Raw genomic sequence first — 25,292 nt, forward strand, 5'->3', positions numbered from 1 at the left:
TTAAGCTTTCTTTACCGTGAGAAATGGAAGAAAATTGCAAAAGTCAAGAACATAATTAGTACCTTGTAAGCTTCTGAAAATTAGTATTCTTTTTAATAAAAAGTAGAATAAGGAAATTATTGATGGGGGAATGACAATTGACCTCAGAAATTATTGCATGATTAATTTGAATATTTGCATGGGGAGGGAGAGAGTTCTTTGGAGTAACACAGACATCACTAATTTCTACTTTAGTCATCTTACATGTGTTATCTTCAGTGTCTGAGCAGCAGAATCTGTCGTTAAATTTGGCAGTTTTCAGTAACTGATCGTAAACATTAAACAGAAGTTGATGGGAAATTGAGGCTATTTAGTAGGAAATAACACAAAAACGATAGTCATACTTTTTGTCTTTCTCTAAGAGAGTAATTAGGTGTTTGAGACAATTTATATAGCTTCTGAAAAAGTGAACAGGGATGTTTTGATGAGGAAGAAGGTAGGGAATAGGTGCCAGTGGTAAGTTACTACCTTAGAAATATACTCACTCATTCTTGTGGCATATTGTTTCCTTCTGTTTCTTTCTCTTTCTTTTCAAGTTGACACAGGGGAAGATAATAATGTCCCCTAATTGAGTCATGCCTGTGTAGAGAGCCTTTGCAATGCATAGGCACCATTTAAGCTCAGCTAAGAGGTCCAGTGAATCTTCAGTGTCTCAGCGAGAGGTTGACACAAGATAACTGAAAAAACATTGTACTAGAAGTTAGCATTTTATAGTATCACTAACCAGAGTATTCTTTACCTGACTATTCCAGTGTGGCAAAGCACTTCCTGGCCTTTCCAAGCAAGAAGACTGCTGTGGAACCGTGGGTACTTCCTGGGGTTTTAACAAGTGCCAGAAATGTCCCAAGAAGCCATGTAAGTGCTATTTTGTTGTTATTCTCTGGATCAGCTTATGCCTTTTTTCCCCCTCAAGTACTATTTTCTTTTTTTTTTTTTTTTTTTTTTTTAAGAAAAAAAAACAACAAAAGGAACCTAGTAGAAAGAATGTGCTATGATTTGATTAGGAACAGGTTGTAGAAACTGGAATTCCCCTGCATGCCAGCAGGGTTACATTATGCAGGCACTCAGTGCAGCCAGCAAAGTTGACATTGTTGGGTTTTTTCTCCCCTTCTTCCTCCTTTCAGTCAGTGGTGGACTGTTGTGTTTTCTCAGTGCAGGAAGAATAATCACATTGAATCATCTTGCCTTTTCCAGCTGGACTTATTTTTTTTTTTTTTAAGTTTGCACAGAAATTTTAAATTATAGAGGCGCCAGTTACTGCTTGGAGAGAATGCAGTGACGTCTTGGGACTGCAGATGAACTTTCAAGTTAGGAGCCAGGATCTTCCAGGCTCTAAATTGTCAGTTACTTTTTTTCCTCTGCTTTTGAAATATCTTCCCCAACAATTAGACAATGACAAAGACTTCTTTCACCATTTTACTACGATTTGATATCATATTATAAGGAAAAAGAAATTTCAAATTTTTTGCATGATAGGTGAAGATAGCCTCTTGAACTTTCTGTGAATTATGTTATTGTTGCACAGGAATAACAATACTCCTGTGTCATGTCGTATTTTCATCATTAAATGAAAGATGTGTAAAGGTAATGTAATCTCGGTTTTGCAGATGGAGTGGACCTGCATTTAGTGGGCCAGAAATAGGGCAGGAGATTGCAATCATTCTTATCTAGGTCATCTAGGACCCTGTTATTTGTACAGATAGCAATGTTGGAAACATGTTCAGTGTTAGATCTTTTTGGAAGCATGTTTTTGTTGGCAAGTCTTAATGTAGATATAAATACAATTCCAGCAGAAAACCTACTTTTACTTCTATTTCTCTGACTCCTCCTTCCATAGGAGACTGACATAATTTATGCTGACTCAGTCTGATCTGCTAGTTTATGAAGCATTTAATTTTCATGCATTAGAGTATGTTTATTTTCTGATGTGCTTCGGGGAGAGAGCCTCCTAGTTAATAAGACTCAGGTACCTGAATTTTTATTCCTGTATTATGTAAATACAGTTTCTAACAGGGCCATGCATGCCAACTGTATGACGTTTAACAAAGAAAAGTGCCAGATTCTGCACCTGGGATGGGACAGCCCTGAATGTACAGACAGACTAGGGAATGAGATGCTGGAAAGCAATGCCATGGAAAGGGACCTGGGGATCCTGGTTGACGGCAAGTTGAATATGAGTCAGCAGTGCCCTGGCAGCCAGGAGGGCCAGCCATGTCCGAGGGGGCATCAGGCAAAGCATCACCAGCCAGTCGAGGGAGGGGATTGTCTCGCTCTGCTCTGCACTGGGGCAACCTCACCTTGAATATTGTGTGCAGTTTTGGGCACCACAATACAAGAAGGATATAAAATATTAGAGAGCATCCAAAGAAGGGCTATGAAGACATTGAAGGGCCTTGAGGGAACACCGTAAGAGGAGCAGCTGAGGGGTCAGTTGGCTCGTTCAGCCTGGAGAAGAGGAGAATGAGCAGAAACCTCATCGCAGTCTACAACTCCTTCACAAGAGGAAATGGAGGGGCAGGCACTGATTTCTCCTCTCTGGTGACCAGTGATAGAACCTGAGGGAATGGCATGAAGTTGTGTCAGGGGAGGTTTAGGTTGGATATTAGGAAAAGGTTTTTCAGCCGGAGGGTGGTTGGGCTCTGGAACAGGCTCCTCAGGGAAGCGGTCACGGCATCAAGCCTGACAGAGTTCAGGAAGCGTTTGGGCAATGTTCTCAGGCACATGGTGTGATTCTTGGGGCTGTCCTGTTCACGGCTAGGAGTTGGACGTGATGATCCCAGGACTTCCCCCACATGAAGCTGTGCTGGCTGTGACCGATGACTGCGTTGTCCTCCGGGTGTTTTTCAGTATTTCCCAGAATAATATTTTTCATGATTTTACTGGGCACTGAAGTGAGACTGACAGGTCTGTAGTTTCTGGGATGATTCAACCAAAAACTGTTTGGAACTATTAATACAAATTTTTTGGTTTCTGGTTTGAAGTGAAGTCTACTTGTTAGTTCTTCATTGTTCAGGTAAAACACTGGTTGTCTCAGCCTGGAATCCACAGTCGATGTGTTGGTCAGGCAGATCTTTAATACCAACATGTCTGGCATGGTGTTAAGAGCAAGCAATCAAGGAAACACTGGGGCAAACCAGGTCTGAAATCCTGATCCACAGATCCTTCCTAGATGGGTACAGAAAAGTGCCTGAACTCAACCTAAAAACCTCTCCTGAAAGGAAGTCCAGCACCCTTTTTTCGAAGCACTGAGTAAGAATACTTTTTTTTAAAATGCTAATGAGATGAGCAATGTCTTTTTGTTATAAAAGCTTAATGGCTAGCATACTTGCTCAAGATGGGACACTTCAGAGTTCTTTTATCTGCCAGAATAATTTCTAATCTACATTTTATACCTATGAGGAGATGCCCTAACCCATAAAATGCAGGAACAATTCTTGGAACAGGACTAGTAACTCAGTCTTTTTCCCAGAGTCCTTAATTACTTACGGTATGAGTCATGCTCACTCCTGCTTTCTGGCTCAATTTGGAATTGTTTTTTTGAATGTAACTGTATGATCTCAAGAGGAGACAGAGAATGTTGTCACTTGGAATAATCCTCTACTTCTGATTAAAGCATTCCTGGAAAGTAAGCGTTTGTTTCTCCTAGACATAATCGGATACATTTCTCATCTTTGTAGGTGGGAGTTCTCACTGTACATTATTGTTTTAAGAAGGGAGAAGGAGAAGGCTGCACTGTCTGTTTTCTCCAGATTAAAATGCAGTGTCATTATATCACTGCATTATATCAAGAACATAATTTGGTAGGTGTATGCTTCAGGAATATTCATTAAAGCTTTGGTAGCGGTATAGGTGTTTTTTCTAGGCCAGCTTTGATTTAGGAATGATTCTACATGTGATGCTATTCAATCATGCCATGTCTTATGGCAAACCTGCATGGGTGCAAATGGTGAATTTTCAGATTTCTAAGAACTTTAGGTGATAAATTTGGAGTTTTGAAGGTGTTTGAGTGATCTTACAGCATTTTAGAATTTTATAGATGATCAGTTTGAACTTAGGCACACAACTTGAACCTCTAAATCTGTTTTGAATCTGGGCCTAAGTGTCCTTAGGGCATAGGTGTCAAACTAAACCTCATGCCAGTATCAAAGTGTTATGCTTCTGTAGAGTAAACAATTTTCAAAGATAAATGTAACTTTATTGTAAGACTTAATGGAAGTATGGAGTGGATTCTGAAGGATTTATGTTCATCAAGTATTTTTATTTTTACAACAATGAGAATGATTCAGTGGTAGAAAGAGTATGCATATATATTTACATGTATAAATTTATATGATGTTGGATGGAAAAACTTGGGAGTCAAGTAAATCATTAGTAAGTTGTTGTTAAGTGATATCTATGGCAGTGTCTCAACAGGCAAAATTAGTCCCACATTAGTCCCATATAATTTTGACCTGTTCTGATACTTCAGTAAATTGGTATTACCCTTTTTATTGTAAATTTTTTGGAAGCAAACAGACTTCCTTTTGCTTTTATGGTTTTAAGCTTCATAAACAGTTTAAGGTTGACCTGTTTTTGTAATAATAGTAGTCAGGTTGCAATCTTTTGTGTAACACACTTTAGCAAAATATTTAAGCATATGCTTCAGTCTCACTAGCAGGCACTTTTCTTCTCACTTCAGTCAGCTACTTAAGGACATGTGTGAGCTTATGTGTGTCTTGTTCCCATGGTCTTAAGTAGGGCTCTGTCACTTTGTAGAGATGTACTTGAATATTTTGGGTCACAGCCACTGCTCAGTCAGGGCTTCTGTCCTATTGCAAAATTAAGCGCCTTGGCCTGAGACAGCTCCCATGTCTGTAAGGTTATGGGTTATTCAGTTTTACTGAAAACCAAGAGAAGAAATTTTGGAACAGATCTCCATTTTTGAGGGCTTCTACAGAAGACGTTTAAGATAAAGTGCACTTCTGTGTTACATGGGAAATGTTATGATTGGTCAGGCTTCTTAACAGTTAATAATTACAAACAGGTTGTCTAAGTGTATAAAGGGTAAGTAATGTAGGACTCCATCCAGCTCCCACATGGATCACTAGGCATCACTGAACAAGCTCCTTACTCTACTGTGACCCAGTTAACGTTTCTGCTCTTTGTAGAAGGAAGAAAACAGCTGCTAATAAGCTGCCATTTCCTGTTCAGTGTGGGAGTAGGAGGATGAGGAGGGAGGGAGAGGTTAAAAAACTCTGACCTCACTCCACCACTGCACTTTCTAGAGCAGCTGAGTCATCCTGGAAGGGAAAATGTGTTGCAGCACTGGAAAAGGCCTGGCATACCTTATGGGCTTGTCTCCATCTACAACTGCAAGAGTTCTGCTCTTCCTCTGTTTTTGTTCATCAAGGCTGCACTGCAGGGTATCTCACTTGGTTTTAGTGAGAATTGAATCGGGTCTGTAATGGCAAACACAGATCAGTTAGGATGTAATGAGTGCAATTACGAGTCTGACTCTGCCAACATGACTATTAGGAGTTTCATTGATTTTTTTGGGGAGACTAGACCATTGTGCTTTTGTAAATCTCACCTTAAATTTCAACTGGTTTTAATGTTAAAATTGTGAAAAGATTGTAGCTGCCACTTTAAAAGAAAAAATTTCCAGATTTTGGGTTAAGTTAAAATGGTTGTAGTCAATGTAAAGATGGAAAATATGTGTTCAAAACTCTAATAATATTGTTGCTCTGGTTTAGCCCGTACTATTTTTGTGTTTAACCATTTTGTAATTTTTGCAATATCTAAGGAGAATCTTAATGTTCTAATTAAGTAATTATTTTAAATAAGTCACAGCAATTTGAAATAAAACTATCTCATTCCAAAAGCTGCTACTCAGGATCATGACTTAAATTTTTCCAAATAATAGGAAAACCCTTAGAAGTAATTAAAATAATTATTAGGTTTTTCTTCCCTTTTTTCCCCCCCACTGTTACAGTTAACCAGTTACCAGTTGTAAAATAAGCTGCAGGGATAAATGTGCAATTCAGGCACTATGTAGTGTGAAGCCAATCAACAACATTGTTACTCAGTTGTTCTGTCTTATTTGACAATTTATATACAGTGAAGATGAAAAGTACTGCATCTGGTTTTTTGTTGGGGTTGTTTTTTGTTTGGTTGGTTTGGTTTAAGTTCTTTTTTTTTATCTACTGAACATTTAGAACACTTTCAAAGGAAACCGAAAGATGTGACAAAATGTAAGGGATCTCTGTTGTAGCAAATTATGAAAAACTCTCTTGACTCTTAACAAAGGCACATATGTGATCATAGTGCCAAAAGTTTAGTCCTATATGTTTAACAACTTACTGGACTTCGTCAAGAAGTTAGATTTTAGTGCATAACCATACAAAGAAGTTACTGCTCTTATTTATGATGTTTAAGAATCAATACATAGTTTTCTGTAGTCTCAAAAGCAACCTTAAGGGAAGAAAAAACCAATAAAGAGAAATAAAAAACTGATTAACTGAACACTTTCTATTTTGCCAAAATTGAATTCAGTCTTTACTTTGCAATGTTATGTCTGTGACAGTTTGCACTGATCAGCCAGTAAGTGAAGTTCAGTCTTCTAAAATTCAACAGCTTTGTAGTCACAGATGTGCCCTTTTTTTCTTTCCCCTCGCCCCTTATTTTAAAAGTTTATTTGTATCTATTTGCTCTGGATTTCAAGTATTTTTTTAATTCAATATGGCAGGAGAACTGGTACCCAACAATTTTGCTTAACATTTGAAGATACTTTTGCTTTCTAAAGCTACTTTCAGTTATAAAACCATCATTGAGTTTCCATGATGAATCTTCAACTTTATCTTTTCCCAGCATGATATTTGTAGCTTGTTTGCAAAAGTAGTTATTTGAATATTTGAGGACAAATAGGATGAATGATAATGTTCTGATTTCAAAGGTTTCTGTTTTTGTAAAAAATACAAATTTGACTGTATAACTGAAATCTCAAGTGGTAAACATATGGAAAGAGATGGAATTAAGGTTACCTGTACAACCTTTAATTTTAATTTTTTTATCTTTTATGCTTAACCAAGCATCATCAAAAAAACTTGGATTTTTTTTTTATAGTTATATGATAATTTGGCTGTCAGGCTCTGGAAATAAGCATATAAATTAGCATTTTTTAACTGATATAATTTTTTTCTTCAGCTTACCATGGATACAGTCCTATGATGGAATGCCCACAAGGCTACAAGAGGATCAATGCTACATTTTGTCAAGGTATGATAGTGTCCACAATTGATTGTGTTTGTGTATTTGTTTTCTGTGACAGATTCTTTGATATTTATGACTTACATGAATAAATCCAGTTTATTGATTTGTATATGAGAAAAAATGTTGAGGCTACTTTTAGCTCTTTCCAAATATTGGCAACTGTATAGCGTGTTTTTTTGCCTCCAGGGCAAAAATCTTTTCAAACTTTTACTTATAGTTTAATTTTCTTTGATGATGTATAAAGATGATTTCATAAGGATCCATTTACTTTGCTCTTCAGTATAAAGACATTGTTCTGTCAGGTTTTTTGCTGAGCAGTGAATCTGTACACTTAGTTAAATCAGAGGAAACTAGCAATATAGAATAATTTTTATAGTCATGGAAGTTTAGAGTAATCAGAGAAAAATCCTTTTGGACTTAGAGGTTAGACACAACAGTACTGAGAAAAGCCAGACAGTGTCCCTGGCAAGATGAAGATTATAAGCATGTGTACCTGGCTGCTGTGTAAAGCAGTGACCCCCATACTTCCAGGTTGTGCATAGTGCAGGTGAGGATGTGTGGAGTTTGACAGTGTATAAATTGTGCTACTCCAAGATTAGACTGTATTATCTCTTAGCTGTAAACATTCATGGCTAGGTTTTGTGAATGCAGATTTGGGAAGGGCTCTACCCACGTTTGCTACAAGCGCGCCGGTGGCTGAAAAGGCCAATGCGAGATAGACAAGATCGGTTGCAAAAGGCACAGCAGAAAGACTCCTTGGATGGTATTGGCAAGACATGATTCTTTCTGCGTTGTCTTTTCTCTTTGATGGTTATCCTGTGCGTGTTCTCAAAGGAAGCAGCAGCATTATATATAGTGTGTCCAGACCTCCCGACTGGAGGCCAGAGTAGACCAGTGATGGAGATCAATGTGGCCAAGGCTGAGATGTTGCTTCAGGGAGTCCTTGTATCTCCTCTTCAGGGCTCCTCTCTTGTGGCAGCCGGTGGCAAGTTCACCATAGAGCAAGATCTTAGGGAGGCAGTAGTCCTTCATCCTTGAGACGTGCCCTGCCCAATGCAGCTGTGTTCTCAGCAGCATGGCCTCAATACTTGTAACTGCTGCCTGTTCTAGAACAGATGTATTAGTCACATAGTCTGACCAGTGGATGTTTAGGATTGTATGGAGACAGCGTTGATGGAAGCGTTCTAGGAGACGCAGGTGGTGGTGGTAAATGACCCATGATTCAGACCCATATAAGAGAGTAGACAGCACTATGGCTCTGTAAACACTGATCTTTGTACTTTTCTGCAGGTGTTTATTTTGCCAGACTCTTTTATGGAGTCTTCCAAAAGCTCTATATGCCTTTGCTAACCTGTTGTCTATCTCTCCGCCTTGGCTGTAAACACAGAAGTTATCAAAACATATAGGGTTGTGGGATCTGCATGATCATGAAGCTACAAAGAAAGGCTTGGGACATTTACATTCTCCTGGCCTATGGCATCTCTATCTGATGAAGCTGAAGAGATACCCATAGGCATATGGTTGTTCTTTCTGTGTATCTTTGAGCACTGGACAGAGGTGCCAGATGAGGATGTAGGAAAAACCTTAATTGCTTGTCTGACTTGTTTGGCACAGCACAAGCAAACAAGAAGGAGGTCTGAGAAGATGTGAGCAGTCTTGCAATGGTACTCTGGAGAGAGATTTGGGAAATAAGGGAAAAATGAGTTCAAGTGAGACTGATATTGCTGTGGTCAGGTTTGTTAATCATTGTTGATACAGCAAGGGTAAAAGAGGTCCCAACAAAGAGTAGTGGTGGTGGAGAGCAGGATAAAATTAAAGAGTAATTGATGTTAAAGGATATTTGTAGGCATTTTGGACATAAAGGTAATCTTATTTAACTGAAAACTTTCACTTAACATTCTGATGAGGGAATGTACAATAGCCAGTTGCATAAAGAAATCATTTACCAACCAAAATAATAAAGTTCCTAGAGCATTAAACACAAACGTCATGCTGTTTCACTGCTGAGGGAGATCTGAGCTGCTATCTGCAAGTACAGCCACCTGAGCCGATCTGCTGCTCTGGCCTCTACCTAGTGGTTTACCAGCTTGCGGGGTAGGAGCATTTGGAAGACTGCAAGAGAAAATTGAGGTGGTGAAAATAGTAAAAACTAAATGGAGGAGAGCTGCCAATTGCATCTCAGGAGCTTGCTCCCTGCTCTGCAGTGAAAAACCATAGAGTCCTCCTAATAAATAAAAGGAGTGGGGAGATGTTGATCGTAACTTACTAATGAGAACTGAAAAGTGAAAAGGTGAAGGAGGTGAGGGTGAGTCATAAATGGGCCACCTTTTCATACCTCAAATTAAACACACAGGTGGTGTGTATATTTCAGCAAGATGTTTCCAGCTATTTTGAAGGAGATTGTCTCATTCTGCATATTATTTGTGAGGTTTTTCGGAGTCTGCAAAAGAGAGGTATTCTAACTTTGAGCACAGAAAGTGTCTAGAAGGTGCCGTGATGCCATCATGGCATCTCTCTGAGCATGATCCAGGAGAGAAGGGAGCTTTTGGTACCTTCAGTAGTTGATCACAAACCCCACACAATGGTTTCCTAGACAGCAGCAACCCAGCAGGCATTTGAAGGCGTGTAGGGCATTCAGTTTGTTTCACGAGATTGTAGGTGTTGGCAAATCTTATTCCATGGAAACTAAGATTCTTAGTCAGGGTCTACAGATGGTTAAAAATTGTCTGGTACTTGTGGAAGGTTGCCTGTAGTAGGCCAGGAAATTGTTTCATTAAGCAGTGGCAGGCTGATAAGGGAGGGAGAACATATGTCTCTGGGTAGGAGCATTTGAGGGAACTAAGTACTGCCATGGTAGTGTACAGAAACAGATCCATACCTGGTAGGCTAGTTATTGTTTTTTGCACTGGATTTTGATAGATTTTCCCCTGACACATTTTTGTACCACATAACTAACACTGCAAGAAATATGAGGCTTTAAAATAGTTTGTTTTATACTGCTGTCATTATCCCAGAAGAGAGCAAGCTGTAAACTCTAAATATAACTTGTAGTTGATACATGGGAATTTATAATCTAGAGTTTAAGCATCAAATGGGAGTAGGATTATCTCACCAGGAAGTAGGCTGTTGATGAATTGAGGATGGACACAATCTCTTAACTTTCTGGAGAGGGCAGAGGTGGTGGCTGTTGCAGGTTTCCCCAATTGCCTTATCAAGGCTTGGATGGCTCCTCTGTGATTTGCTCACCAACACGCTCCAAAAAGGAGGTACAAAAAAGGAAGGAACTGGGAGAAGAAATAACCGTGAAACAAAGCATGATGGAATTTAGTACTGTTGAAGTAAGTAACAAGATTACCATTTTCTTTCAGCAGTCATGATTTTGACCTCTGTTTGAATTTTCTTCAGGAAAGCTAGCTTCATTCGTGAAAGCTGCTGTCAGGGTGCATTTCAGTCCTGAAGTGGTTAATAGCATGTGCTTTTCAGTGGGACAGCCGAAAGTGTCCTCTTAGTTTATCTGAAGCAGAAACGCTTTTCTAGGAGCAAAGAGGACAGGACTAATGCAAAAAGAGCTGTCCATATCACTAACACAGAGCAGAGCTACAGCAGTAGATGTTGAGAGAAAACTGTTTAAGCTGCTGTCGTGGGAGTATTCATATTCTTTCAATGATCCTTACAATTATATTGAAAGGGAGTGGAACAGCATGTCTATATGGAAGTGTACATTTTAATTAGATTATTCTTTACTGAAAGGGTATGCATGCTGTGTCCATGCTCAGAAAGGGCCAGGGTTGCCAGACAAAATAGTAATGGGGATATATTTCTGAATCCGTGCCTCCAACTTAAGGAGATTGTTGTTTTCACCTAAATATTGTCCAGCTTTCGCTGCCTTTGAAAATCAGGCCTAAAAGTCTAATTAACTTTTTGTTCTACACTGGTTTTGCAGTCAAAAGCCTACAAAGGCTTCATAAACTAAGAAGTATTAGTGTGATTAATAACCAGATCCTGATTTCTTTCCTTTCAAGTGAGTGAACTAATATAATGAAACATTCTTCTCTCTAATGTGTAAGTAGGACAACAAAGACCCATCTGTGGGTATGTTAATTCGAACAATTTAGTGTAATTGCTATTAAGAAAGCTCTTTTCCCCCTCAGTAATTATCTTTTCAATTGGGTGATTTATTACATGTACACACATGGATGCCCTAAGGCTGTCATTAGAGCCAAAATACAGCTTATCAGAGTTGCAACTTCTTTGTCAGAATCCACATGCAGTGTTAATTTCTGGTTCCCTGCTTTGAATTGTACTACTGTTTCCTTACTCTCTAATGGTTTTCTTGGAAAACTGAAGTAGAATGAAAAAAACAGCTGGTGAAAAGGTTGGATTCATTTTTCAGGAAACTAGCATATTGCCAGTAGAGCACTTTAGAAATCTTATCTTAAAGAACTGGAAAAATACCTGGACACTTGTTGTTTTACACTGAAGTAAAAAGTGCATGGAAGTTCATGGAAAGTCCCTATATTCTTAAAATAAAATGTATATGAGCTTGTAGAAACTAGTACTTGTATGTTGATGGATCAAATTCTATAGTCATGTGCTCTGGGGACTTAAAGCTCTTTTCCCTTGGCTTCATCATGATTTAAGATAAATTTTGAGGGTATATTCTGCTCTCCTACATTTGTCCCTAAAATACAGTAATAAATTTGTTTTCTCTGCACGTTGTATATTTATTTTACTACTTTAAAGTAATAAAAGAGCTTAGCTTTGTAAGAAATGGTTTTTATGTTACTTAGCTACTAAGTCAACAACCGTCTTTCAAAGAAGTTCTTTTATGATGATTGTACTGAGAAATAAATATATCTCCAGAAACTGGGCTGGGTTGCTGTTTGGACATTGATTATGTGTTTGAGAAGTGTGGATCTGCAAACTTGTGTTCCAGTAAATTCCACGCAAAAGCACAAAATGAGTTGGACTGATTTCTCCTGCTGCTGTTATGTTAGCTCACAGAAATCAATGGGTCATTTCTTAGAATAAGCAGCTGTTTTTTCTGTAATTTTAGAAAATATTGCAATAGATTAATTAACAATGAAACCTTGTTTTTTGTTTATTTTGCCCCTTGTTCTCACTAATCATGTTATTATTGAAACAATCAACTATAATGGAGGCAGAAAAATCTGGATATTATATGTTTCTTAGAACAGAGGATATTAATAGTGGTTAACAATGTACCTATAGTGGAACCAGTTGGAACAGTGTTTTCTGTGGTGTTAGTAGGTAATTGATTGTAATTGATTTTCATAAAGAGAATAAAAGCTGATGTCTGTATATTGAGTCAATTTGGAGATCATTCAGTCAGATGGCACTCCCAGTGAAGCCTAGCATATAAGTACCAGAATGAGCAAAATTTTCATGAATAATGTAAATATATTCCAGTCTAAATTTGCATCCTAATTTATTGTGCATATTAAAGCACTTACTGCATGAAAACATCTATCCAGGTAGATATTTACTAAATAACATTTAATGACTGACCACTAGGTCAATTTTAATTAAGAAGTTGCCCAGTACTGTGGCAAATTAGTATATAATTGATCTAGAAGACTTGCTTTGCTTAAATGCAGCGAAGTGTCTTAAGTGTGTGTGGGTCTTATCGAAAAGCAACTTGCTCACTTTACATCATAAGGAGACTACTATTTTCTGTTCAGTTTTATTGCTTAGTAATTTAACCAAAGTCGATTGGTTTTTGATAAATGTAGAGACTGAATTTCAGAGCTAAATGCAGAAGTCCCCTTCAGAAATGAACCTTTCCACAGTGCTCAGGGCTGGAATCACTGTCTCAAACTGTTGAGATTGCTTGTGTCCTTTGGCACCAGACACTTGAGACAGAGGGGGTGAGACGGGCTGCAGTACTTTGTAGCCACAAGTTTATTCTGAATATTTCAGTGAAGCTACCAAGGCTGTGGTGGTTTGACTAGAAGTTCCTGCTTCTACAACTTCCCCTTCTTGGTCCAAAATTCGTAAGAGCCTTCTGGATATCATGACTGTCCTAGCTGGAAGCTGTTGCATATTTACTTTTTATACCTTGTCATATGTTTTCTTAAAAATTGTGAAATTAAACATTGTTTTCTTCTTTTAGTGCATGTAATATGACTTTGAAAATCTGAAATGTTCGTTGTCTTTTGAGTTGAATTTATTCATGTAATCAAAAATCACCTCAAATTTGTAACACAGAAAACTCAATGATACAAGTGAGATCTATTCTTTCAAAAGACATATTTTTTTTAATTAATACTAAATCACTTCTTAGCATTCTTCAGCCTTATTTATGAAAATTTCAAATGCATTTTATTTACTTCAACATAAAATAGTTATAAACTCAAACCCTGGTCCAATTTTGATAGTGGAATTTACCATTTCAAAGTTACCAGTGCTCCAGAAAACAAAATTCACCACATTATTTACGTGAACGGTGGCAATAGTTTCTGTCAAAAAACAAATTACAGACTGTTTTTGTTTGCATTTGCACTGTTCAAAATTCTTGCTGTGCCCCCTGACTTTTCTGAATTTGTAGACTGTTTTTCTTGAGTAAAAATGTTTTCTTTAAAATGAATAGATAGGTTTAAATAATGTAAAGTCAGAAGATTTCAACTTTGACCAAAACACATTAATAAACTTGTATGTTCAGTTCTAGAATTTTAATACTTAATGCTCCAAGCTGTGATGATTTTGATGAGCATAAATTCAATGTGCTATGCCTGGAAATGAAAGAATGAATTTAATTTTATAGAAATGTTTCAAATTCTTGTATGTCTGTGACCAAATATGGGCATCGCTCACTCTTCAAAAAGGGACTTACTCCATGTGTCCAAATGACCTACAAGGCTGAAGGCAGAGAAGACAGTTTTGCACCACCTTAGTGTTTCTGCATTAGTCCAACTGGGCCTGGGTGGTCTGAAGAGCTGTTATAATAGTTAACACAGCCAAAGCATAGTGAACTTCTCTTCCTAAATAGTCTTACAGCTGGAAGCTGCCAAAAAGAAACACTACAGAGCTGATATGCCAACCATCAGCTTTCGTAGGGTGCTCTGTAGCAAAAAATTCTTTGCTGATCAACAAGTGCTTCTGCAACACTTTGCTTGGCTGTAGTTGGCATCAAGCTCTTCACATTGTCTTGACCTGTCCATGTGTAGAAGAGTGGTAGGCTGTGAAGCTTACTTGTTTAAATGAACATCTTATATTGCTCTCATCTTCCTCCTTCACCTCCCTTTGGTTTTGGAGGGGGGTTTGTTGGTTTTGGGTTTTTTTTTTAAAGTCCAGGGATATTACTGTGTTCAAAGTCACGCTCTCCACATGAGCAGACAAGCATTCAGTTAGGAAATAGTTGTTTTAGCTTGCTTTTTTCCCCAGGAAATTCAGTGGCAGTGAGTCATTAACACATTTCATTTTCTGAGAGCAGGCTGACCTGACACCCAGAAGACCGATAAAAATGTGTGGGAAGGTATCAAACACTAACTGTTCTTGTTAAGAGAGACTGTTTTAAGTTCTTCTTAGTGGGAAAGATTGTGGGATAGATTAGCAGCAGTTTGGTTACAGCATCTGGGTTATTTGAAACTGGGAGCACTGTGGTGGCTCTGGAGGGGAGTGTGGTGGCTAACCTCACCATATATCAAGCTGTGTGCTTAGAAAAGAATATAGGAGGAGCTGAGACACAGCAGACTCATCTGTACAGTGCTGCAGCATCACTGTCAAGACCTTGGTTATGGCAAAGCTTCTGTGAATTTGGATGAACTCGTGAGAGCAGAGTCAACCAACAGGGCTGCTGGGATGGCATGTGGCTTCCCCTGCCATTACCACAGACTGAAAATATGAGTCCAACTTTCGTGGAGATGGACTACCAAACCGAGGAGCACAGTATGCCATGGAACAGTTCCATGTGTTTGGCATGTATAATATGGAAGAGTAACAGCAAAGGATCAGGCTGGCAGTCAGTGCAGAATGACAATGCTGCTTTCATGCCAGCGGGTTTATACTCATTTATTACCATTGAGAAAGGTCAAGTCATTCCCATTATCAAACATCAACTATTACAAAATCAATGCTTTATTTATTAGTTCTTTATAAATAATGGTGCCTAGCATGAGAATTTATTGCGTAGCCATGCAAGGTGCTGTGTGGAATATCTCCTTGCTTAAACTCTTTTTTTCTGTCTCACTAACGCAGAGGCTTTTTATTGAGGAAACTTCATTATTCTGCTTTTCTCAAAAACTGAAAGTCAATATTGAATTGGTCTTTGGAAAGCTTTATTTATGTGTGTATGGTTTTATAGTACTGCTACATAGCCCCATAGTATTTCCTCTGTGTATATGAAGGTGTTTAATCAAATCACTTCTCAAGAGTGTCATCAGTTCATACTTCGGCACAACAAAAGATTATTTAGATGTTTTTCTCTAGTTAGTACAATGGAATAAATGAATTCTCATTCCTATACTTATATTTATGTCCATATACAAGAAATAGAGGGCTGAAAAGAAAAAAAAATCTGTTAATCTTGAATCAGATTTCTTTTCCAGCTGCCTGAACGAGTTGATTCCAGTGCAATTTGCATAGCTGGGCAGGCTGGCAAGCGGTAGCAAACATTTTGGATAGGTGGCCTTTTACCACAGTCTGAAATGAAGTGAAGTAGGTAGTAAATCTGGAAGGGATTTTTTTTCCACCCAAGTTGTTAAATAACCACTATTCTTACATATACATTTGTTTCTTTTGAAAATGTGGAGGGTTGGGATTTTTTTATGGCTTGTTTCTGAGGAATCCCTAGATAGGCTTGCGTAATTCAGCACAGAGCATCAGCTCAGTAATTCTATGAGCTCATTGAGAAGATATGACTTGGAAAAGAGGCGTTACAATACACTATAATTAAGTTATGCTGAGGCATCAGAACATGCACAATGAAGTTAACTTTAAAAAGTGCACAAATTTAGAAAGAGGAATATCTGTACTGGGGACTCTGAAAGGAATGTTCACTGGTATTTAGCTATTTACACATAAGCTGGAACTTAAATGTAGTGGCGCCCACATTAAATAGCAATAACAGAGCACATGTGGATTGGATGTTGTATTTTTAAATACTAGATGTACAAACTCAGTTTGTCTGCAAAGAGATTGAATGCAGAGGCAATAATGACAGCATCTGTGAATATTTCCTGCAAAATAATTGAATTATTTGGAAAGAAAGATGCCTGTGTATTCATGAATTATAGGAAGATCACATTTACCCGCAAATCAACCACTTAAATAAATAATGCCACGAAACCTTCACTATTAGTAGGCAAAACTCTAGAAGAAGATTCTTCCAGTCTCACCAAGTGTGTCTCCTATGTTCCCGTGCCAGTTTTCCTCAGCAGTGACATGAAATACAGTTCAGATCTGTAAAAACATGCATAATTTCTGTTTAGATTATATTCAAATTAAATTTACCCAAAAGTTCACAATTACAGTTTAAGCTACGTTAAAAAAAATCATTATAAAATCCAAATACCACAGTTTATCTAGTAGGTATTCAAGGTTATTCAGCTAGTTGAAGTCTTTAAGCTGTAACTAGAATTTTGTACCTCCTAATGTTTCACTGTAAATATATTTATATATATATATGGATTTCAGTTCAGTAGCTAAGTTATTCAAAGTTGAACAACTGCTTGAGAATTACAACAACAGACATAGTTCTACAAACATAAAATATATCTGTGTCTTTGCAGGATTTTGCTTTCCGTTTTTAGCATGCCTATATACTTTTAGTATTCAAATATTAAAGTTTATCCATATATATTCCTTAAAATTAAGGTGGATTCAAACAGAGTGAAATTATCATCTAATAAGTGCATCATCAATAATTTTACACATTAAAAATATAAATGCACTTATGCTATTCTATATAATTACTTACCTTGCTTAAATACACGTAGAATGGTAGAATTATTCTCCTAGATAGAATGGGAAAGTGCCAGATTTTTCATGATCACATATATTCAAAGAGCAATGTATTTTAATGGTTAACAAATGAGATTTAGTCTTTCCTTGAAAATTAGAGCTATAAAATCCAAGTCAAATTTACATTATTTAAAATAAGTTGTCTTCTATGCTGATTTAAAACTTAAATCCTGTTTTCACTCTACAAAGAATTTCTGCTAATTCTATATGGATATATATTCCAGAAAAAGTGACCAAAAAAGTGATATGTTACATATGTCACCTGGAAGATATCTTCCATTTTTTCCCATTAGTATAGGTTAATTTTCCTATAAATAAAAAGGTACACTTTGAATTTGGAAAGGGAAAAAAATGTCTGGTTATTACAGTGTAGGAAGCAAAGCAATTATTTCCATTATATGTACCAATTTCTCCCACGTTTTTTCTCTTCCTCCAAAACCTTTATGTACTTTTTGCCCGTGTGTATATAATTTTGTATTTGTGTAATTTTGTTGAGGATTTTTATTTTTAAATGAACCCAGATATCAAGATTTCCTGTATTCAAAGTAAAGGATACAAGGATACAGTCTCTTCCTCTAACTTATTTCCAACAACAGAGACAGTGCTCATCAAAGCAAGTAGAATTGTTTCATGGTTTAGCATTTGAGGACCAAATCATCTATGGGTGAAAAATTCAGTAGGGGGTTCTTGAGTGTTCCAGTATTTGCTTTGTATTAGCTTCTAGGTATTTCACAGTCTTCTCTTTCATCAGGTCTTTGTTGTGCCTGATTTTTGAAAGTAGAGGGTTAGTAATACTTCCTTTCCTCCTGACAACTTTACAGCAGCATCAGTATGTTTCTATTTAGGGATATTTCAATAATATCTGTAGTTCACTAACTATTAAGATTTAAGTTAATTCCTTGTTATACTCACAAATTATAATGGTATTGGAAAAATTATGATCTTCCTTTTGGGATCAACTGGAACTTTGTAGATGCCTTCAATCATATTCTGAGATTTCAAGACAAAAGGAAGAGCCTAGTCTGACTAAGAAACGGAAGAAACTTCAAGAAAAAATTTCAAGTGCATCAGAAAAAGTCTAGCTTAATAAATATTCTGTATTGGTGTAGTCCTTAAATAAGATACTCCTGTGCTTATATGGGATATAATCCTGCTCAAAGGTTGGATGAAACAAAAGGTAGGCTGCTGTAGGAGAATATTTCAGATGGTTTTTGTGCTCTTTTCTTATACCATTCTCCTTTTTTAATAATCCACTCCCTCTGAGGTTAGAAAGTCATGTAGTCTGGGAATTTCACTTGAAAATTCCTTTGAGGCAAAGCTGATCCTTTGTAATTCATGTGGTTTCCATCACATTTCGTCCGAAGTTGTAGTATATAAATTATCACTCTGTCACACATAGCTAAGTGCATAGAAGAGAAGTTTATCCAGGTGGTGTCAAGATACTGTATTAGGTATAGCATTGGAAGAGCTGAGGGATAAGTTGAACACTAAGTATTTGGAAAAAAATGCAGCTGGTATAGTAACTGCTAGCATCTGCTGTACTGTGCACTCCTGTGTAGTGGGACAAGTAGCCAAACTTGTGGAGAAAAATTAAGAAAAAACGTTCTTTCTATAGGTTTCCAAAAGCAAACTCCAGCACATCTGTCATATTTTGTATATTCCACTTCTTACCCTTATTGATTGTGTTGAATTAGGCAGCAGTATACAACAAGGTGAAAGAAAATGGTGATGGTTTTATAAGAGCCAAGAGGAAAGATAATAAATATTGTATATTTTAGATAAAATGATCACCAATACCTGATTTTCAAGGAGCTAGCAGGAATATCTGACTTCCACTTGAGGTTTGCCCAGCAAGGTAGGCATTTTTTCCTAGCCTTAAGGATAGGGAGGGAAGTCTTATGTAAAAATAATACACATAAACATTTTTAAGTAGGTCTATTTCAATGTACTCTCTCAATTTTTCTGCAAGAGGAGACATGGAAATTTATGATAGAGGTAACTATGGATTAGATGGGCTTTTATTTTTATTATTATTTTAAGGTTTTGTTTATCAGTCCGAGCTATGTTGTTACTCTCCCCTGAAATAAAATCCTGGCTGACTTAGTTAGAGATGATATCCAGATGATTGTCAGGCAGGTCCTGTTCTAAGTGAGTTACAGATGCAACCTCAAGTATGATACAGGCTTGAGGTCCAATGCTTGTGTCATGGGAGAATGATTCAGTGAGACCCTGAAAGGGACATTTGTGTGGGTGGCCTCATAACAGCAAACTTTATCAAAGTAGTTGTCAGTTGTTGCAAAGTTGTGTTCCCACAGATACATGTTTTTTCATGTCACATGTGTTCTGTGCTTCCTGAAGCATATTCTTGTTATCGAGACAGTAAGCTCTTTAGACTAGAGACGATATTTTTGCATTGTGCTTCTTCCAGCACAATGAACCTTTGAGCAATGTTGAATACAAATACTAATAAAAACTGCAGTAAATGTATTAAGCAATGTTCCACCCTGCATAAAATATATACTACATCGCTTTAAATTTGTCTCTGTGAACATTCTTGTGAGCTGTGTTTGGCTGCACAAGCAATCATCTAGTCAGGAAAAGAGGGATTGATAAGCCAGCCAAAGTGTATTTGTTTTTTTTTAATTCAAAGTATTCAAGAATGATGTATAAATGTAATTTTGTTTCTGTTATGTTCTCAGCAGTGTTTTAAAAGGTTATAAATCAAATGTCAGTATGGGAAAAAGTGTTGATTAGAGTGTTAACTTGTAACAGTCCTCCTACACTTATTTTTTTAAAAAAGGTAACTAAAGAGAAGTATTAATACATGTTTCAGCATCTGATTATTTTCAATTTTCCCACAGATATCAATGAGTGTCAGCTACAGGGAGTATGCCCTAATGGTGAGTGCTTGAATACCATGGGCAGTTATAGATGTACCTGCAAAATGGGATTTGTGCCAGATCCTACCCTCTCAAGATGCATACGTAAGTAATGGTGCTAAGCTAACAGATACTTAGTTGCATTTTAGATGAAGATTTATTTGACCAGGCCTAACTATTCTAATCTGTCACCTTTTATTTGCTGTCCCCACCTCATCTTCTCAGTTTATTCACTTTACGTTGTCAGTCTCAGTGCTCATGCCTCTTTTCTGTCTCTTGTCCTGGAAACGTTGGTTTCCACTAGTGGCTGCACAAGACCTTTGCTATGTTTCCCTGGCTTGTCACAAAAAACCTTCAAGGCCACATCCAGCCTCCTCATACATTCAGTCTTTCTCAGTAGTTTGGAGTTCTTCTTCCCACATATTTTTTTCTCCCATCTCTGCTACTTCCCCAGCCAAAATCATCTTTGTGTCCTGCTCTCCCCTCTTCCACCTCTGCAGCTTTGATCTGAGTAGTTTCCATTACTAAACATTTAGCCCAGGTTGATATTTGGCACATTTTCCTTCTCATTGAAAAGGATTAAAAATTAAGAAAGAATTAGGAAAAAGAAAAAGTTATGAACAGTATGAATGCTAATATTTGCCTATACTAGTCAGCTTTTACTTTGAGATCAACTACCTCTGTGAGAAGAAAAGATGGTGTAGTGAAAAACTAAATTTTTCACTTTACATTTTCTGCAAAGAATATGTACAAGTGAAAAATAGCTAATCTCCTAAGCTCCTTCTCTGAGTTGTCTTCGTATTTATAAAATATGGTCTTGAGATACAGGTGAATTCTTTCTTTTTTTTTTCCCCAGCATATTTATCCAATGCTACTAGTTAATGACACTCAATTACTGAGAACGTTTCTTAGCAGTTTGGAGAACTTCATATCACTTTTCAGTTGAACACCAGAAAAAAAGGAGTTGGTTGTTAGTTTTTGCTTTTGCTTTTATGTGTCATGTTGAAAATCAGGTAGTCTTTGTATTTTTAAGTGAACAAATTATCCAAAACTGTTAACCATACGTTAATTTGGATGCATAAATTAGAAAGCTGGATGGATCTTAGCTTTCTCATACTAGTCATAGCTTTTGGCCTTTGGCTCTTCCACATTAAGTGTAACAAAATGTAAATATGTAATTGTCTCTTTTATAAAAAAAGTGTCATGTGTGATACTTAATGCTTTTGCAGTCTCACTGACATAACCTACTTCTGGATGAATGTTCTAGTGGGTATGTAGCTTGACACAACTGTGTAATGCCAATGATTGAGCTACAGCAACTGGACTTGGGGACAAGTGAGATAGCCGATTCTAACTCTATTGTGACAGCATGGCAACTTGGGAATTATTTTTTTTTCTTTAAAATACTTGAATTCAGGAGTGTTTGATGCAAAATAAGATTTTTTTTTTTTATTGTGTTGTGATTCTTGTTTGAGATAGGTGTTTGAAGTAAAACTTCTGCAGACAGTAATATTAATCCATTTAACTGGTGTTGGAAATCTCATGGTGTTTCTCTATTTTTCTTTTTGCCTGAATAGTAGCATCCTCTCTTTCACTTTCATTGCAGCTGATAATCCTGTAGTTGCTGAAGAGAAAGGACCCTGCTACCGGTTTGTCAGTGCAGGAAAGCAATGCATGCATCCTCTTTCTGTTCAGCTCAGCAAGCAGCTTTGCTGTTGCAGCGTTGGCAAAGCCTGGGGCCCACACTGTGAGAAGTGTCCACTTCCAGGAACAGGTAAGAACATCCTATTAAAAATACAAACTCTTCCCCCCACCCTACGTTTGTTATGCATGCTTTAAAAAACCCTCCACACTCCGTATTATAGATATAGGGAAATTAACCCAAAATCTAGTTAATACTCCTCAGTTATTAAAGGCTCTGGTGAAAGGATGGCAGCTTTTGAGAGTTAGGTTACAGAACAACGTGGGTTGTAGTTTATATTACAGTTAGTAGGATATACATGGTAGTATCTCTTCTTTCTCCCCTTCCTCCATGTCTTTACCATCCATTTTGAGAATTGTGCTAAGGATGGTGTTGCCTTCTTAACAATAAAAACTTGTAGTTAGACATTTCATATCAACTTTCACTTAAACAATTCCTTACTTGTTACATAAAGCTCATTTGTATTATCAGTTCCCTTGGAGTTCTGCTGTTTTTAAAGTATATAAGGATTCTGAAAATACCAGCTTCTTTGGTCACGACCCTCATTTAGGCTGCTTACAGATTAAGATACCACATATTGTAGATACTGATTGCTGCTTTTAAGTACTTTCTATTCCCCAGTTTTGCTTAAAACTTAAATGTCCATAGATTCTTTGGTATATATTAATTTAATTTTATCTTTTTGTCCAAATGTATGATCAAATTAATCTTCTTTAAAAACATAATTGCTTGTTGCAATGTACATAATGTCCAGCATCTTCAGTATTTTTAGCATAGGTATTAGTAATGGCAGTCCACTGTGCTTACTTGAATTTTCTGCTGCAGATGTCACTGCCATGATACAGGTCATGTACTTCTTTGAAGTATTTTAGAATGATTTATATTGTCAAAAACAGCTAGCTGCTTTGGGAAATCCACAGCTAGCATTAGAGACGTGATGAGAGCAGCAGATTCCCTACTTTTTTTAAGGTGGACTTACAGAAATGAAAGTGACCAACATTTTAGAGCATTTCAATTGATTTTTAAAGCCATTGTTTCCTGCATGACCGTTGGGTCACTAGATCACTGAGCAGGATTTTAAAACTCCAGTCACTTACGGATAAATAATATTTCTATGGATTTTAATGGAGAAAAAAATATATTCTCATGAGATGACTCACAATTTAAATGCAGGTGCTTTACATATATGACAATATTGCATGAGGCTTCCTGCCCAATTATGTATGTTATGGAGCAGAGAATATATCCTTTTGTTGACTGCTCTCTAGTCACAAGAAATAGATTGAATATCATATGGAATTGGTTATGTCAGTGATTTTTTTTTTTCCTTAATGAAAAGACTTCGGAGAAAAAAATCTGTGAGTAGAAAATTCTGATGAGCTTTTCCCATTTAATGATTACTTTCATGATTTAAAAACATGTTCCTTTCTGTAACAGGTTAAATTCATAATGTTTCAGAGTTTTCTATGAAAAATGTGTGAAAGTGGGATACTCCAGAATGGGGTAATGTATTTACTGCAGCATCCCATGTTAATTTAAAAGTCATGATCTCACTCCCTGATAGCTTCTAAAATATTCGTATAGAGTAAATCATCTTCTAAAGAAACAAACACTGAGACCAGATGTGTATGGCCAGGTTTAGAGAGCGCTTGTCAGAGCTGTGGTAGAATAAGGTTCACTTTTCTATTTTGCATTTGAAAGAATATGACCTGAGGCAAGTTCACCTAAAACCTGGGTATGCATCTGAAGGGACAGACATCAAATTTCCTCTGTCTTCCTCTTTTGACCAGAATTCCCACCCTCATTTGGGCATTTTTGTGGAAGGTTTTGATATTAGCATATCCCAACAAAAAGTATTTCATCATTCTGGATCCACTGAATTTAATCAGTTCGTTGAACCTTCATGTTTTCTATTACTAAGACACTATGAGAACCCATTATACAATTACTGCATACTGCAATTTCATGTATAATTTAATGAATTCATCTGTGGAGTACCTATAGGTAGTACTTTGTGGTTTTATTTTAAATGCTAATTCATTTTAAAATCCTGATATGTTCAAAGCAGAATTTGTGAACTTAGCAATGCCCCACTCCACACATCTCTTACGAAGCTGTAAGAAATCACATTGGGCACATGGAAGACTAAATGTTCAGTATTTCATCCCATAAAATGTGGCTTAACCTAGAGTAATAAGGACAATGAAGCACTGCCCTCTCAAGACTCCTTAAGATCTCCCTGTCCTTGAGAGGAGCAAAGTTATTTTCTTTGGTGGGGAGGAAGACTGACCTGTATTTCTTTTTCATTTTGATCTTCCAGTAGGATTGCAAACCCTGATATTTATGTAGAGCAGCTGCAGAGATCAGAGCAGATGCTGCTGCCTGACTTTCATTACTTTTCTCTGTAGCAGCTTCATAAATGAGATTATTTCCCTTCTCTTTCACCGGTGATTTGGCTTTTTTGTGATCACCAACTTGTTTTTATCCAGCCTTTTTCAATTCAGTGGAATTTGGATCAGGGCTGGTATGAGACCTCTCATGTAGTCAGATGGGATCCTGTGAATCAATGTTTTTACTGGTTGATAGTCTTCTGCTCCTCTAGTACAAGGGTGATGAGCTTTTTTCCTTTGGTTTCTGCAAAAAACAGAATGATAGCAATAATGATCTTCATTCCTTATGCAATAAAGATGATAATGACAATTTGCATATTTAAATTAATACTCAGAAAGAATATATTGTTTGAAGGGGATTAATACCAAAAAAATATGATATAATGATAGATTAAGCATAACTGAAGAAAGATGGTAAACTGGAGTGGAAACCTCCCAGAAAAAACAACAAGAACATTCTTTTGGGAGAATGCTCGGTCATATTAGCATGCAATGCATAGCTTGTCTATAAGTAGTTTTTTGTAAAAATGTATATACAATATGAGTTGAAATTTATTAGTGGTAGTCATTATATTTTCCACTATGTCAACATATTGCACTTTTAGACTCCTAAAAGGAATATTTTCCCATCCCAAATCTAGCTGCTTTTAAGGAAATCTGCCCTGGTGGAATGGGTTATACGGTTTCTGGCCCTCACAGAAACAAGCTATATCATCACCCAGCAGTTAGAGTACAGCCACCTGTCATTGGCAAGACCCCGATTACTCAACCTGTTGCTAAAGGTACTTCTCCTCCACCTCTCCCAGCAAAGGAAGAGCCAGTGGAGGCACTGACCTTCTCACAGAAAAGTGAGACTGAGATGGCTGTGCAAGAAGGTGAGAGTGGGAAAATTTAGTCTTTCTATGTTTCTGTGCATGTGTCTTCAATGGTATGTTTCTTTGAGTAGTAGCTGCATACAGTGCAGGACAGAGAGGCATCACTTCCCACAGCAGAGCGTTCCATGTCGTGGAGTGTATTGCATTACATGATTTACTTCTGAAATTTTAGGTCCTA

General features: G+C 37.1%; 1 protein-coding gene across 2 annotated transcripts in view; it reads left to right on the plus strand.

Annotated features, from left to right (window-relative positions):
- Positions 1-25,292, plus strand: part of LTBP1 (latent transforming growth factor beta binding protein 1) — a 191,718-nt gene that overhangs the window by 100,342 nt on the left and 66,084 nt on the right. Inside the window, exons 8-12 of one of the 2 annotated variants that reach the window (XM_027735112.2) lie at positions 792-894; positions 7,222-7,293; positions 20,130-20,252; positions 21,754-21,921; positions 24,881-25,114. In XM_027735112.2, the coding sequence (XP_027590913.1) occupies positions 792-894; positions 7,222-7,293; positions 20,130-20,252; positions 21,754-21,921; positions 24,881-25,114 (700 nt within the window). The remainder of the gene's footprint in view (positions 1-791; positions 895-7,221; positions 7,294-20,129; positions 20,253-21,753; positions 21,922-24,880; positions 25,115-25,292) is intronic. The other variant, XM_027735121.2, reaches the window with a different exon arrangement.

Source organism: Pipra filicauda, unplaced genomic scaffold, assembly GCF_003945595.2.
Source record: "Pipra filicauda isolate LSUMZ 115617 unplaced genomic scaffold, ASM394559v2 scaffold72_size3293161_pilon, whole genome shotgun sequence".
Taxonomy (NCBI): Eukaryota; Metazoa; Chordata; class Aves; order Passeriformes; family Pipridae; genus Pipra; species Pipra filicauda.